Genomic DNA, 17,083 nt, shown 5'->3' with positions numbered 1-17,083 from the left:
GCAGCCCTTTAGGGAGCTCGGCGCACTCTCCTGGGCGCGCAGGTGTCTGTTCGTGTCCCAGGGAACTTGAGGACATCCCCGCCCTCCTGGGGTCCTGCTCCAACTCCCTGCGGGCGCCTTTCCGCCTGGGAAGATGGGTGAAGCTCCTGTTTCTCCGGGAGGGAGCTCACCTGTCCTGGGGACTCACCCCGGCCTTAGCCCGGCTCCTCGCGGGGCCCCTCCCCCTTGGACGCCTTTTGTTTCTTTATCCCATCCCCCCCCCCGGTCTTCCTACTTGGATAGAAGCGCGAACTCTTCTCACTGTAACGTTCCAGCTGTTCTCTCTTTAAATCTCAGGCCGAATTCGTAGATTTTCAGGATGATTTGAAGGTTATCTAGGTAATTTGGTGGGGACAGGTGACTTGGGGACCCTACTCTTCCACCATCTTGCCCCTCCTCCAGACTTTTTTGTCTTGATGAAGTACCAATAGTTCATTTTTGCTTTTCTTTCCCTTGCCTTTAGAGATGTATCTTGCCAGAAGTTGTGATCGCGAAGTTCCAAAAGGTTGTTGCCTGTGTTCTCCTCTAGGATTTTGATGGATTGCTGTCTCACATTTAGGTTTTTCACCCATTTTGAATTTATCTTTGTGTATGGTGTAAGAGAATGGTCTACTTTCATTCTTCTGCATGTGACTGTCCAATTTTCCCAGCACCATTTATTGAAGAGATTGTCTTTTTTCCATTGGATATTATTTCCTGCTTTGTCAATGATTAATGGACCATAGAGTTGAGTGCCCATTTCTGGGTACTCTGTTCTGTTCCATTGATCTATGTATTTTTGTTGTGCCAGTACCATATTGTCTTGATGATCACAGCTTTGTAATACAGCTTCAAGTCAGGCATTGTGATACCCTCAGCTTTGTTTTTCTTTGTCAACATTCCTCTGGTATTTGGAGTCTTTTTCTGGTTCTGTGTAAATCTTAAGATTATTTGTTCCAACTCTGTGAAAAAGGGCCATGGTATTTTGATAGGTTGAATGTGTAGCATAGACATTTTCACAATATTAATTCTTCCAATCCATGAGCATGGAATATTTTTCCATTTCTTTGTATCTCCCTCAATTTTTCTTATAAGTGTTCTTCAGTTTTTAGAGTACAGATCCTTTACCTCTTTGGTTAGGTTTACTCCTAGGTATTTTATGGTTTTGGGTGCAGTTGTAAGTGGGATTGATTCATTAATTTTTCTTTAGTCTCACTGTTAGTGTATAGAAATGCCACTGATTTCTGGGCATCAATTTTGTATCCTGTCACATTGCAGAATTGCTATATGAGTTCTAGCGGTTTAGTATCATGTCATCTGCAGAGAGGGAGAGTTTGACTTCTTACTGGGCAATTTGAATTCCTTTTAATTCTTTTTGTTGTCTGATTGCTAAGGCTAGGACTTCTAGTACCATGTTGAACAACAGTGGTGAGAGTGACCATATCTGTCGTGTTCCTGACCTTAGGAAAAAACTCTCAGTTTTTCCCCATTGACAATGATACTCACTGTGAGCTTTTTCTAGATGGCTTTTATGATATTGAGATATGTTTCCTCTATCTCTACATTTTGAAGAGTTTTAATCAAGAAAGGATGCTGTATTTTGTCAAATGCATTGTCTTTTATTAATATGATCTATCACATTGATTAATTTATGAATGTTGAACTACCTTTATCCCAGGAATAATTCCTACTTAGTCATGATAAATAATCCTTTTAATGTACTGTTGAATCCTATTGGCTAGCATATTGGTGAGTATTTTGACATCCATGTTCATCATGGATATTGGCCTGTAATTCCTTTTTGTCTAGTTTTGGGATAGGTAATGCTGGACTCATAGAACAGGTTCGGGGGTTTTCCTTCCATTTCTATCATTTGAAGCAGCTTCAGTGGAATAGATATTATTTCTTCTTTAAATATTTGGTAGAATTCCCCTGGAAAGCCATCTGGTCCTGAACTCTTGTTTCTTGTGAGTTTTTTGATGACCACTTCAATTTTTTTGCTTGTTATTGATCTGTTTAGATTTTCTATTTATTCCTGTTTCAGTTTTGGTAGTTTATACATTTCCAGGAATGCATCCATTTGTTCCAGATTGCCTAATTTGTTGTGAAGTCCATCTGGTCCAATGTGTCATTAAAAGCCCTTGTTTCTTTGCTGATCTTTTGTTTTGATTATCTGTCCCTTGCTGAGAGTGGAGTGTTGAATCTCCTAATATTAATGTATTATTATCTATGTGTTTCTTTACTTTGGTTATTAATTGGCAGATATAATTGGCTGCTCTCAAGTTAGGGGCAAAAATATAATTGTTAGATCTTCATGATGAGTAGATCCTTTAAGTGTGATATAGTTTCTCTCTTCATCTCTTAATACAGTCTCTGGTTTAAAATCTAATTTATGTGATATGAGGATTGATATCCCAGCTTTCCCAAGATATGTATTTAGTGCCATTGTATTTATTGCCTGTACTGTCCCATTTCTGCAGATTGTCTCTGTTTCCTTGGCTCCCTCTTTGCTTACAGGATCCCCCTTAATATTTCTTGCAGGGTTGTCTTGATGGTCACATACTCTTTCATCTTCTGTCTGTCCTGGTGGCTCAGTATCCTCCCATTCTCAATGACAGCCTTTCTTGATAATGTATTCTTTGCTGCTGTTTTTTTTCATTTAGTACCATGAATATATCATGCTAGCACTTTCTGGCCTGCCAGGTCTCTGTGGATAGATCTGCTGTTGATCTGATATTTCTCCCTGTTTATGTAAGGAATCTCTTGTCTTGAGCTGCTTTCAAGATTTTCTCTTTATCTCTAAAATTTGCAAGCTTCACATGAAATGTCAGGGTGTTGATCTACTTTTATTGATTTGAGAAGGATCCTCTCTACCTCTTGGTTTTGAATGCCCATTTCCTTACCCAGATTAGGGAAGTTCTCAGGTATGATTTGCTCAAATATACCTTCTGGTCCTCTCTCTCTCCATGCCCTCAGGAATTCCAATAATTCAGATGTTATTTTTTTTTCTTTATATCACTTACTTCCTGGAGCCTCTCTTTTGTGAGCTCTTAGTTGTTTTTGTCTTTTTTTTTTCTTCAGCTTCCTTCCTTTCCATCAACTTGTTTTCAATGTTACTTATTCTTTCTTCTGCATCATTTATTCTGGCTGTTAGAGCATCCAATTTAGACTGCATCTCAGAGTAGTCTGGTCCAATTAGATTTTGGCCTGATTATATCTCATTTCTGTACTTAGAGATTCTCTAGAATCTTTTATGCTTTTTAAAGCTTAACTAGTATTTTATAATTGTAATTCTGAACTCCATGCTGACATTTTACTTAAATCCATATCCATTAGTTCTGTGGCAGAGAGTATTACCTCTGTTTCTTTTTTTGTTGTGAACTCTTCCTTCTAGTTATTTTGTCCAGTGCAGAATGGCTGTATGAATGAGCAAAGTCAAAAATATCAACTCTGACCCAACGAATTACACATTAGACAATTCCAAAGTGGTCAGGAACCAGAACATAAAAGAAAAAAGACAAAGACAAAAAAAAAAAAAGGCAGGAGAGGTGGGAGGAAGAAAGAGAATATAATCTCAGTGTGGATGAAACAAGGTGATCCCCTTTGTCTTGATTGTATTTTGGCCTGTGTGTTAGATGGTACTAAATTCCAAAGTTATAAAGGAAGCAAAACTTATATGTATACAAAAATAAAATTGAATACAGTGAAAGGTAGCAAAAAATGAAGAATATATCTATAGCATGTATTTATAAAATATGAAAGTTAAAAAAGAAAAGACCTAAAAGCAAAGAGTTGATACAGTAAGAAACTAGTAGAGATGGGGGAAAATTGGAATATTTTAAACTGAAAGATAAATGAATCATAAGAAAAAAGCCTTGAGTTCTATATACTATTTTCTAGTCTTAATTGGTTGATAAACTTGCTTTTCACCTGCTCTTCCAGCTGGTCTAGAGGAAGGGTCTGCTGCTCTGATTCTCAGGTGTCTGTGCCTGGGCAAAGTTGCACCACCTTTTGCCCGGGGGCTGGGCTCAGTGTAAGCTGTTTGCTGTGTGAGGCTTTTGTTCCTTGAAGGCTTTCCTACCTCTTTAGAGGGTGGTCGCACCTTACGTGAGATCTGTTCTCTTAAATCTACCTTCCTAGAAGTTTTATAACTTTGCATTTACATTTAAGTTACATTTAAGTTTATGATCCATTTTGAGTTATTTTTTTGTGGAAAGTGGAGTCAGTGTCATTATTTTCCATGTGAAAGTCCAGTTCTTCCAGCACCATTTGTTGGAAAGGCTATCCATTCTCCGTTGAACTGCATTTACTCCATTGTTAAAGATTTATTATCTGTGTCAGTCTGTTTCTGGGCTTTTTATTTTGTTCCAATGATCTTTTATTCATTATTTTGTGACTACTACACTGTCATTATACTTTATAGTAAGTTTTGAAGTTGGTTGTTATTATTCCTTTAGTTTTCTTCCTCCTCCTCTCCCTCCCTTCTCCTCCCCCCCCTTTACTCTTACTTCTCTCTCTCCTCTTCAGTATTATGTGACTTTTCTGCATTGTTTTTCATCTCCATATAAAGCTTAGAATCAGTTTCTTAATATCTATAAAATAACTTGCTGGAATTTTTATTGGAATTACATTAAGTCTTTAGATTACATTGGGAAGAACTGACATCTTAACAATATTGGGTCTTCCTATCCATGAACATGAAATATCTCTCCATTTATTTATGCCTCCTTTAATTTTTTTTTCATCAGAGTTTTCTAGTATTTCTCATATGGATTCTATAAGTTTGTTAGAACTATTCCCAAATACATCATTATTTTGGTGCTAATATAAATAGCATCATATTTTTCATTAAAATTCCCATTTTTCCTTCTTGGTACACAGGTAAACAATTGACTTTTGTATATTAACTTTGTATCAGTAATCTCTTGCTATAATAAATTATTAGTCCAGGAGATTTTTGTTTTTGTTGGCTTTTTGATCGATCAGTTGGGATTTTCTTTATATAATCAATCATAGAATCTATGGAAAAAAACAGGTTTATTTTTTTCTTTCCTCTCAACCTGTGTATTTTTCTTTTTCTCTCTCTTTCTTTTTTTTCTTTTCTTCTTCTTCTTCTTTTTTTTTTTTTTTTTTGGTCCTGCTTTAGCTAGGACTTTCAGTAAGGGTGTTGAGAAGGAGTGATGAAAGGGAGCATCCTTGTCTTGTTCCTGATCTCAGAGGGAAAGCTTATAGTTTTTCACCATATATATGACATTAGCTGTAGGTGTTCTCTGTGTGTTTGCTATCAACTTTAGGAAGTTCCCATCTATTCCTAGTTTGCTAATATTTTGTAGAATTCATTAAGTGAATATTGGATTTTGTCAAATACTTTTTTTCCATCAATTGTTATGGTCATATGGTTTTTCTTCTTCAGCCTGTCAATATGATGAATTAATTAATTGAGTCTGAATGATTATGAGAGATATTGGTCTGGAATTTTCCTTTTTTTGGTAATGTGTCTGGATTTGGTTATTACAGTAATATTGGTCTCAAAGCATAAGCCAGGAAGTTCACCCATCAAGTTTGGGAGAGTATTGTGTTGGTAATTTCCTGGGGTGAAGGGAGTATGAGCTTTTCCTGGATTCTGTCCAAGTTGCTTCTCTTGGCTAATTTTGATTTACTTCCTTTCTGAATAATAAACCATAACTATGAATATAACAGCTTTCAGTGAGTTCTGTGAGTCCTTCTAGTAAATTACCAAACCTGAGAGTGGTTTTGTAAATCCATTGAACTTGTGTTGAGTGTAAGTAGTCAGGGAAGTTTTGGGGACGTTCTAACTTTGCAGCAGGCCTAAACTCTACACACCCTTTCCTCCCTGGCATTATTGAAGTATGACTGACAAATTAAAATAGTATGTTTTTAAGGTGTTCAACATGATGTTTTTATATATGTATACCTCCTGAAATATTACTACAATCAAACTAACATATCCCTCTCTTCATAGTTATCTTTTTTTTTATGTAATGAGAACACTTTATTCTCTTAGCACATTTCAACTATAGAGTACAGTATTGTTAATTATAGTCATCAGGCTGTACAGTGGATCCTGAAAATTAATTCATTCTTAAATTAAAATTTGTATCTTTTGAATAATGTATCCTCTTTTTTCCCCACTCTCCAGGAACTAATTAACCACTATTCTGCTCTCTCATATTATTCTCTAATTTATAAAAAAAATTGTTTCATACATTTTTCATAGTTTTCTAATTGGGTAAGAGTTGCTTGGTACCAGTTACTCTGTTTTGACCTGAAGTAAAAGTCTTTTTTTAGTATTTTAATTGTCTAGAGATACAGAACTATAAATATTGATAGCATTCATATTCTCCTCCAAAACTAAAAAATAAGCCCAGCAAAAATAATTCCTGCCAAAGTTTATGTTATTATCATGATGTATTTTTACTTGTGCATTCCATTAACTCATAGCAATGTGGAGCTGTTAGCTGTTGTAATTTTCGAACTTGTACGCTGAAGCCAGGATCACAATGTGATGCAGGACTATGCTGCACTGACTGTCAGGTAAGATTTATTATCTTCTAAGTATATAATGAATCATGTCTTAGATATTTTAAAACACTTAGACCTGTAGCTGTAAGTAAAAATAAATGAACTTTCCAAAACTAATACTATACTCTATGTTAACTAATACTATACTCTATGTTAACTAACTGTAATTTAAATTAAAACTTAAAAAATGATTCTGTGAACCTTAACTGGATGTTTAGGTTTTCTTCTTATGCTGTTATTCTAACTTGATGCTGTTGTTCTTAAGCCTTGATTGAGAGCTATCATACAATTATTCAATACAGAAGATCTCCATTAAAAGGGTTTTATTTACTTTATCCAATATTTATATTTTTATAATAAAATATTATTACTAGCTGTGATAGGTATCTGTAACTATGTAACATGGCAGTTTCTCATAAATGTATAAATAATGAAACTCATTAGAGTAGGCTACAGTAGCACAAAGTTTAAACTACAAACTTATTATTTATTCAAAGATCGTATGATTGAAAGATCACATGCTAGTTTATATGTTGAAGACATTGACTCTTATCCACTATTTTCCTTTTCAGCTCCTGCAATATATTTGTAACAGATTTGTCATATGAGAATCATTCTATTGAACTACCTGCCATGGGTTCTGGGTTCTTGACTATCCTTGACTGGTGTAGTTTTGTTATTTTTTTTCTGAATCTTACCATGTTGTTACATTCTTACCTCTGTGATCTTTTTATTGCCAACTGGAAGTCCTCAATTAAGAAGTATGAGATAGAGGGATACCTGGGTGACTCAGTGGTTGAGCCTCTACCTTTGGGTCAAGGCATGATCCTGGGGTCCTGAGTTTGAGTCCTGTGTCAGGCTCGCCATGGGGAGCCTGCTTCTCCCCCTGCCTGTGTCTCTGCCTCTCTCTGTGTGTCTCTTATGAATAAATAAATAAAATAAAAATTTCAAAGAAGTATGAGATAGATACCTGAAGAGTCTATATGAAAGTGTTAATTAACTACAGGGTAATTCAGGAGAATGATCATGATCGAGTTTCTTCTCTAAGAACTGCCTCTTTACCTTTTGTTTTCCTTTGTTAATTTTCAGTTATTCTGTATCATATTTGTCATAGAATTACAAATATTCCATATTCACAAACTATGCTTTGAATAAGTATATTTTATTTGCAAATTGTCTAAGTTACACTATTTTCACCCAAGAAATAATTATCCCAAGCTAAAAGTGATTTTTTTCTCCCTTGCACTGAAACACAAACAGAATTTTGGCTATCTTCACATCATATTTGTGTTATACTTTTCCTTGTGCATATGCTTATTTCCTGTTGTAGTTGATAACATTCAATTTTTTTTCAATATGATTAGCATAATGCTTTATACAAAGAAGGTACTAATAGACATTAATGAATAAATAGATCATCAAACTATAAATAGAATAATTTTGAAATGAATATTGAGAAACAATCTTAAATGTAATGTTTTATTTTTTATTTTTAATTTCTATTAGATTGAAAGATCAGGTGTTCAATGTAGGGGAGCAAGACATCATGAATGTGATATTGCTGAGTTTTGTAATGGAAGCTCATCAGAATGTCCAGTTGATGTGACTATACACAATGGACGTACATGTAAAAACCAATATATGTGTTATGATGGAGGCTGCCAAGATACAGATGCACGTTGTGAGATTATATTTGGAAAAGGTAATATTGTTTTGAACATCTACATAGTTGGCTCTTTATATTTTTATTAACATTACCAAGACAATTGGCAATTATATGTATAATTATATATGCAAATTATATTTATTTATATAATTATATGTATGTATATATATGTACATATGTATGTATGTGTAACTTAAATTTTATCCAAATTATTTATTCTGTTCAACATCTGTATGTATATATGTGTGTAGGGACATATATATGTGTAATTTAAATTCTAGCTATATATTTAAATTCTTTATTCTGTTTCACATCTATATTTTTATTTTTTCAAACTTTGTTAAGGTATAACTGACTTAGAAAGATACATATTTAAGGTGTATGAATTGATGTTTTGATGTTTTGTGAAATAATTGCCACAATCAAGGTAATTAATGTATTAGTTACATATACATATATACCAAGAAATGAAATTGCTTGATTATAATATAGTTCATTTTTATTTTTTGAGGAGTCTATATAGTTTTCCATAATGGCTATACCAAGTTCATTCCCAACAACAATATACAAAGGTTCCCCTTTCTCCAAACCCTTGTTAGCACTTGTTATTTTTTAACCTTTTGATAATAGCTATCCTAAAAGGTGTAAGTTGTGGTTTTGATTTGCATTTTTCTGATGATTGGTGATGTTGAGCACCATTTCATATATCTGATGGTCATTTGTATGTCTTCTTTTGAGAAATGTCTATTCAGAGTTTTAGCTATTTTTAAATCTCATTATTTCTTTTTGCTATTGAGTTATATGACTTATTAGATATTTTGTATCTAATCAGATACATGGTTTGCAAATATTTCTCCTATAGATCTCATTTTTCCTCTTGATTGTTTCCTTTATTAAGAATTTTTTTAGTTTTGGGGTGCCTGGGTGGATCAGTCGGTTGAGTGTCTGGCTCTTGGTTTTGGTCAGGTCATGATAAGAATGTGTTTCTAACACAAAAGAAATCTATACTTTTACCCCCACACACACACACACACTTTATACTCTTTTAGGTCAGAATTGCTTCTGTTTATATTGTATATTAGTTTAAAAGTGATTTATGTATCATCATCACAGCTTTATATTATTCTATAGTTGTTCATATATTTAGCTTTACCATTGAGGTTTACATTTTTTTTTTTTTTTTGCATTGCTGCTTAGTGTGTTTTCATTTTAACTCCCTTTAGCATCTCTTGAAGGCAGGTTTAGTTGTGATGAACTCACTTTGTGTTTGTCATGAGTTGTGGGACTCAGCCCCATGTTGGCTTCCCTGCTCAGTGGGGAGTCAGCTTGAAAGATTCTCTCCCTCTGCCCCTCCTCCCTTGCTCTCTGTCTCTAAAAATATTTTTTTTAAAAAGACTTTTTTTATGTAGTCCCACTTGTCTATTTTTGCTTTTGTTGCCTGTGCTCTTGTGTCATATCTAAAATATTATTTCCCAGACCAACTTCAAGAACTTTTCCCCTGTTTTCTTCTAGTAGTTTTACACTTTCAGGTCTTTAAGTGTATTCCAACCCTTATTGCCCCCTGCAGCTTTATAGAGATATAATTGACCTATAACATTGTGTCATTTTAAGGTATATGACATGTTGATTTGTTGTGCTTATCTATTGCAAAATGATTACCACCATATGTTAGCTAAAAGCTTCATCGTGTCACATAAGTACCATTTCTTTTTGTGGTGAGAACATTTAAAATCTTCTTTCCTGGTAAGTTTCAAGTAAGTAATACAGTATTATTAAGTATAAACATCATATTGTACATTAGATCCCTGAACTTAACTCATCTTATAAGAAGAAATTGGTACCCTTTGACAGACATCTCTCCCTTTCCCTCATCTCCTAGCCTGTGGTAATCACAGGCCACTCTTTGTTTCTGAGTTCAGCTTTTTAAGGTGATTTCACATATAAGCAATATTATAGAGCATTTTTCTTTCCTTATCTAGCTTATTTCACTTGTCATAATGCCCACAAATTTATCCATGTTGGCACAAATAGAAAGATTTCCTTCTTCCTCAAGACTGAATAAAATGTCATTTTATGTAAATACTGCATTTTCTTTACCCATCCATCCATTGACAGACACGTAGACTGTTCCCATATCTTCATATCTTGCTTACTGTGAATAATGCTGACAGAAACAAGCCTTGTAATTTTCGGGGTATGGATCTTTCACTTACTTGGTTTAAATGTATTCTTAAGTATTTTATTGATTTTGATGCCAATGAGAATAGTACTGTTATCTTTCTTTTTCAGCTGTTTCTTTGTTAGTGTATAGAAATTCAAATGATTTCTGTGTTGATTTTGTATTCTACAGAGGTACTGAATTTAATAGTTCTAACACACCTTTTTGGTTGGGTCATTAGGACTCTCTATATAAAATTATATTTTCTGCAAGACAGTTTTACTTCTTCCTTTCCAATTTGGATGTCTTTTATTATTTTTCTTCCCTGACAACTCTCACTACAACTCCTAGTACTATGTTGAATAGGAGTGGTGTGATTTCTCATCTTAGAGGAAAAGCTTTCAGCCTTTCACAATTGAGTATGATGGTGGCTATGGATTTATTATATGTGGCCTTTATTGTATTAAGTTATATTCCTTCTATACTCAATTTGCTGATTATTTTTATCATGAAAGAATGTTGTATTTTGTCAAATGCTTTTCTATATTTACTGGGAGGATCTTATGTCTTTCATTCTATTAATGTGGTATATCAGTTATTGATTTGCATATGTTGAAGTATCCTTACATTCCAGAGATGAATACCATTTGATTATGATATTCAGTTCTTTTAATTTTGCAGTATTTTATTGAGAATTTTTACTTCTGTATTCATTAGAGCTGTTGGTCTGTAGTTTTCTCTTGTAGTGTTTTTATTTGGTTTTGATATCAAGATAAAGCTGACCTCATAAGATGAATTTGGAAATATTCTCTCCTCTTCAGTTTTTGGAAGAGTTTGGGAATGACTGACATTAATTCTTCTTTAAGTGTTTGGCCAGGGATACCATCACCAGGGGTATTATCTGGTTTGGCCTTTTCTGTGTTGGGAGGTTTTTGATTGTTGATTCTATCTCATTACTATCTATTTATTCTGACTTTCTATTTTCTCATGACTTAGTATTGGTTGATTATATGTTTCTAGGAGTTTACCCATTTTCTTCTAGATTGTCCAATTTGTCAAGCATATAATTGTTCATATAAGTTGCTGAAGATGCTTTGCATGTTTATGTTATTAGTTATAATGTCTCTTCTTTAATTTATGTATTTGGGTCTTCTTTTTTTCTTATTCTATTTAAATATTTGTCAATTTTGTATGTCTTTTCAAGAAACCAACTCTTACACAGTTAATCTTTTTATTCTTCTTATCCCTATTTATTTCTACTCTTTCTTTATTTCTTTCCATCTTATAATCTGGGGGCCTGTTTGTTCTTTTGTTTTCTTTTTCCTTGAGGTATACAATTAGGTTATTTATTTGAGACCTTTCTTTTTTTTCTTATAAGGACATGTTTATTGCTATAAACTTCCCTCTTAACTGCTTTGCAGAATCGCATAGATTTTGATATGTTGTTCTTCCATTTTCATTTGTTTCAGGATATTTTTTTAATTTCATCTTTGCTTTCTTTTTTGGCCCACTGGTTGTTTCAGAGCATGTTTTCTAATTTCCACATATTGGTGAGTTGTCCAGATTTCCTTCTATTATTAATTTTAGTTCCATCCCATTGTTGTTGGAAAAGATACTTTGTATGACTTCAGTCTTCTGAAATTTGCTAAGACTTGTTTTATGACTTATCATAGGATTTATCATGGAGAATGTTCCATGCACACTTGAGAAGAATATGTATTCTCCTGCTGCTAAATGGAATATTCTGTATGTGTCTGTTATATCCATTTGGTGAAAAGTCCAGCTTTTCACTGTTGATTTTCTGTCTAGATATCTATCCATTGTAGAAAGTGGAATATTTAAGTCCCACTGTATTATTGTATTGTTACCTATTTCTCTCTGTTAGTATTTGCATATGATATATAGGTACTCCAGTGTTGGGTACATATATATTTATGATCATCATATCTTCTTGATGAATTGACTGCCTTATCATTGTATAATGATCTTTTATTCCCCTTTTGTTGCCATTCAGCTTAAAGTCCATTTTGTCTGATATATAGCTATCCCCACTTTCTTGTTTTCCACTTGCATGGAAAATCTTATTCCATTCCTTTACATTTGCTTATGTATGTAGTTATAGCTGAAGTGATTCTTATAGGCGGCATATACTTGGGTCTTGTCTTTCTACCCATTAATGAAGCACTATATGTCTTTTGATTAGGGAATTCAATTCATTTGCATCTAGAGTGATGATGGATAGGCAAGGACTTACTAATTCCAACTTTCTGTTATATAGTTTCCTTCTTTCTTCCTCTCTTTCTGCCTGCCTTTGTAAATTTATCATTTTTCATAGTGGTATGCTTTGATTCCCTTTTATTTATTATTTTTTGTGAATCTACTGCAGGTTTTTATGATTACCATAAGACTTACACAAAATATATGTATACCAGTTATTTTATGCCAATAATAATATATTTTATTTCAAAACCCTTCCCATTTCTCCCCTTATGTTATGTTTTTGATGTCATAATTACATCTTTTTGTAGTATATATCCACTAAGAAATTACTGTAACTATTGCTATTTTTAATACTTTTTCCTTTAACCTTTATATTAGAGTTAACACATCACCATATAACAGTTTTAGAGTGTTAAGAATTTACTATATCCTTGCCTTTACAAGAGTGTCATATATTTTCATTTGTGTTCATGTTACTGATTAGCTTTTTTCATTTCAGCCTGATTAACTCCTCTTAGCATTTCTTCTAAGGCAGATTTAGTGTTGATCAATTCCCTTAGATTTTGTTTATTAGGGAAAGTCTTTATCGTACCTTAATTTCTGAAGGACAACTTTGCTGGGTAAAGTATTCTTGGTTACCAGTTTCTTTCTTTCAGAACTTTGACTATATAGTTCCATTGTCCCCTGGCTTGCAAAATCTTTGCTGAGAGATCTACTGTCAGCCTTATGGGGGGAGGGTTTCCCCTTTTATGAAACAGTATATTTCTTTTACTACTTTCTTTTGTCATTGATTTTAGTTTTATTATAATGTGTCTTTTTATTCTTACCTTGGAGAAGATCATTTTGAATTGAAATTTTGAGGTGATCTATTAACTTTACAAACTTGAACATCCAAACTGCCCCCAGATTTGAGATGTTTTCAGCCATTATTTCTTTAAGTAAGCCTTCTAATCTGGGACTCCAATGATGCATACATTATTTCTCTCAAAGGTGTACTATAAGTCACAAAGCCTTCTTTATTCCCTTTCATTCTTTCTCCAATAGTTTCTCTGATTGGATAATTTCAATTGCTCTGTCTCCTAGCTCACTGATTCTTCTGCTTGGTCAGTTTTACTGTTGAACTAGTCTATTGAATTCTTCAGTTTAGTTATTGGATTATTCAGCTCCAAATTTCTATTTGGTTCTTTTTATGTCTTCTATTTGTTGAACATCTCATTTTGCTCTTGTATTTTTTTTTAATTTTATTAAATTGTTTATCTGTATTATGTTCTCTTGTAGCTCTCTGAGCATCTTTAGAATAATTATTTTGGATTATTTGGCAGACAATTCCTGGATCTCCTATTTGTGTGAAGCTATTTACTGGAGGTTTACTGTGTTCTTTCGGTGACATCATGTTTCCCTGCTTCTTCATGATCCCTGTAGCCATGTGTAGTTATCTACTCATTTGAAGAAGCAGTCACCTCTTCCAGACTTTATGGATTGATTTTGGTAAGGGAAGACCTTCATCTATGAGAGGGGGAACTCTGAAGTAGGTGGTGACTCTGGGTCTGATCTGGTCTGGTGGTGCAGTGCACCCAGTTTGGGCGTGTATTGGTGGCATTGGCTTCCCAGGGTGTAAGGTCTCTGACTTAGGGCATTGGGGTCCATGGCATTGACATTGGCACACACTTGGCTGCAGAGGTCTGTTCCAGGTGCCTGTGTAGGGGTAGGATACAAACTTAGAGTGATGGAGGCCAGAGCAAGCAGCAAGCCAATTGTGGGCTCACTAGAATCTATTATGTCACTGGCTATTGGCATACTCTACTATAGCTGCACCCTCTTGCCCAGGCATACACATTGCATTAGAGGTTGATGACAGTGTCTGGGCCATTTGTCTGCAGATGCATAGTGGAGGGGCTAGTTCCAGATGGGCCTTGAGGCTAATCCATTCAGCCAGTCTATGCCCTTTGAGTGGGGAATTTAATCCATTTAGTTTTATTTTATTTTATTTTATTTATTTTTATTTTTTTATTTTTAAATATTTTTATTTATTTATGATAGTCACAGAGAGAGAAAGAGAGGCAGAGACACAGGCAGAGGGAGAAGCAGGCTCCATGCACTGGGAGCCTGATGTGGGATTCGATCCCGGGTCTCCAGGATCGCACCCTGGGCCAAAGGCAGGCGCCAAACCGCTGCGCCACCCAGGGATCCCCGCATATGTATGGCTTTAACAGGAGTTTCTGATAACCAGTTGCTAGAAGGAGAAAAAACTGAGGTCTGATACAGATGGTTCTGTCCAGTATTTTGACATCAATTGGAAATAGATGCTTTCTGGTTATTACAATCAGGAGTGTCTGAAAACCAGCAATCTAGGAAACTTTGTCTAGAAAATCTAGAATTTTTTAGATTCTAGAAAATCTAGAATTTCTAGGAAAATTCTCTTATTGTGCAGAACTCTAGGCAGTATGTCTGGTTTTCTACTTTGTCTGAAAAGAGATGTCCAGAGGTACAGTTCCATTAATCTTGATATTTGACAGTGGCTAATGATGTGCAATTAATTAGGAATTGGAAAAATAAGATTGAAAAATTGGTGACAGGGAGTTCTAGAGAAGTTATATGTGGTTGTGCTTCTCAGAATAAGCATGTAAAGCTCACCAAAGGGCATTACACATAGAGAAGGCTCTCAACAATAAGATTAACAAGGTAATCTGTCTTGTGGATGTTAGTCAGTCTCTTTCTCCAGATATCCTAGTACTTTCATAGTGAACCCATGTACATAGAATTCATGGCTGCAGGGATAGAGACAGTGAATAGTTTCAAAAATAGGAACTTCCCTAATCAAGATGATCTGGGTATCTTTGTTGCTAAGTTAACAACCGGTAAACAGTAATGAGACAGAATTCAGCTTCTGATAAAGCACAATGCCTTGACAGACTGGCCAGCCACTGTGCCAGTATGATGACATTAGATCCTTCTAGATATTTAGAGGGTAGAAATTTGTTCTCACTAGAATATAGACAGATTTGGATATGGATTTATCTTTTTGGCTATCATACTTCTATTAGCAGTATTAACTATGGACTTTTAAAAGTTGGATGTAATTACATAGAGTGAACTTAATAGATCTTAAGTGTATATTTTAATGAGTTGAAAGATGCACATATTCATATAATCTTTACCCTAATTAATTAAAAGGCAGAAATTTTCCATCTACTCAGTATGTTTCTTTGTACCTCTTTTTAGCTGATCACTTGAATACAACACTTGTTATCTTTCCCATTATCATAGATTATTTTTACCTGTTATTGAACTTTATATAATAAATAGTATTTAATTGTGTGAGTGTACCAAAAATAATTTTTACATTCTCATGTATGTGGACATTTGTATTATTTCCATTTTTTTCTGTCATGAATAACAGTGCTATGAACCTTTATATATAAATCTTTTAAAAATACATATTTCTGTTTGAATAAAGATTTAGAGAAGAAACTGCTGTCTTAGAGCAGCTGTATATTTAATTTTATTAGAAACCTGTGCAGTTTTCTAAAGCTGTTGTACTACATTGTACTCTATTAGCCACATAAGAATTTTAGTTACTCCATCTCCTTGGTGACATTCTGTGCTGTTAGTCTTCTTAATTTTAGTCACTGAAATGACTAAAGAACATATTAAAGAAATATTAAAGTAAAGAACGAGAACATATTAAAATATAAACATTATGAATATTTTCCCAGTATGAGGCTTCCCCCTTCACTTTTTCATGGTGATATTTGATAAGAAAATCTTAATTCTGACGATCAGTTTATCAAATATTTTTCTTTTATAGTTACTTTAAAAAATTGTGCCTACTCCAGGGTCATGCACATTATTTTTCTATTTTTTCACTAAAATGTTTTGATTTAACTTTTCTTTTAAATTGAATTGATTTTTTGTATATGGTGTGAGATAGGATTGAGATTAATTTCCCCCCATACTATCATCATTTCTTGAAAAGATTTTCTCATTCAGTTGATTTGATATCTTTGTTAAAAATCAATTGATAATGTAAGATAGTTCCATTTCTGGATTCTCTTCTGCTTCATTTATCTATTTGTCTGTATCCCTATGCTATTGATTACCATAGCTTATAGTAAGCCTTAAAATCAGGTAATGTAAATTATTCAACTTTGTTTATTTTTTCAATATTGCTTTGGATTTTCTGAGTCCTTTTCATCTCCATTTAAACTTTAACATTAATTGCTAATTATAAAAAAATTCTTGCTAATTTCTAAAAAAAGTTGCCAACTTGGATTTTAATTGAGGTTGTATTGAATTTATAGATGAATTCTGGATTGACAACAATGTAGTGTTTTATAAACCATGAATATGCTTTTTAAGAAGTGTTTTTTTAGTTTCTAGTGAACATGTTTTTTATACCTTTATTTTATATTTTTCCTAACTACATTTTGGGTTTTAGCACGATTGTAAAAAGTGTTATTTTTATGAAACTTGGTTTT

General features: G+C 33.8%; 1 protein-coding gene across 13 annotated transcripts in view; it reads left to right on the top strand.

The window, feature by feature from the left end:
• The window catches only part of ADAM32 (ADAM metallopeptidase domain 32), a 182,315-nt gene that overhangs the window by 101,172 nt on the left and 64,060 nt on the right, over positions 1 to 17,083 (top strand). For all 13 annotated transcript variants that reach the window (XR_007402624.1, XR_003130885.3, XR_007402626.1 and 10 more), the window contains 2 exons: positions 6,481 to 6,573; positions 8,068 to 8,263. Coding sequence is in view for 9 of the 13 variants with exons in the window: in XM_025434901.3 (XP_025290686.1) it covers positions 6,481 to 6,573; positions 8,068 to 8,263 (289 nt within the window). In the remaining 4 variants the exon portion in view is untranslated. The remainder of the gene's footprint in view (positions 1 to 6,480; positions 6,574 to 8,067; positions 8,264 to 17,083) is intronic.

Source organism: Canis lupus, chromosome 16, assembly GCF_003254725.2.
Source record: "Canis lupus dingo isolate Sandy chromosome 16, ASM325472v2, whole genome shotgun sequence".
Classification (NCBI taxonomy): domain Eukaryota; kingdom Metazoa; phylum Chordata; class Mammalia; order Carnivora; family Canidae; genus Canis; species Canis lupus.
Note: the sequence above shows the minus strand (reverse complement) of the source record. Positions and strands in the feature narration are given on the sequence as shown.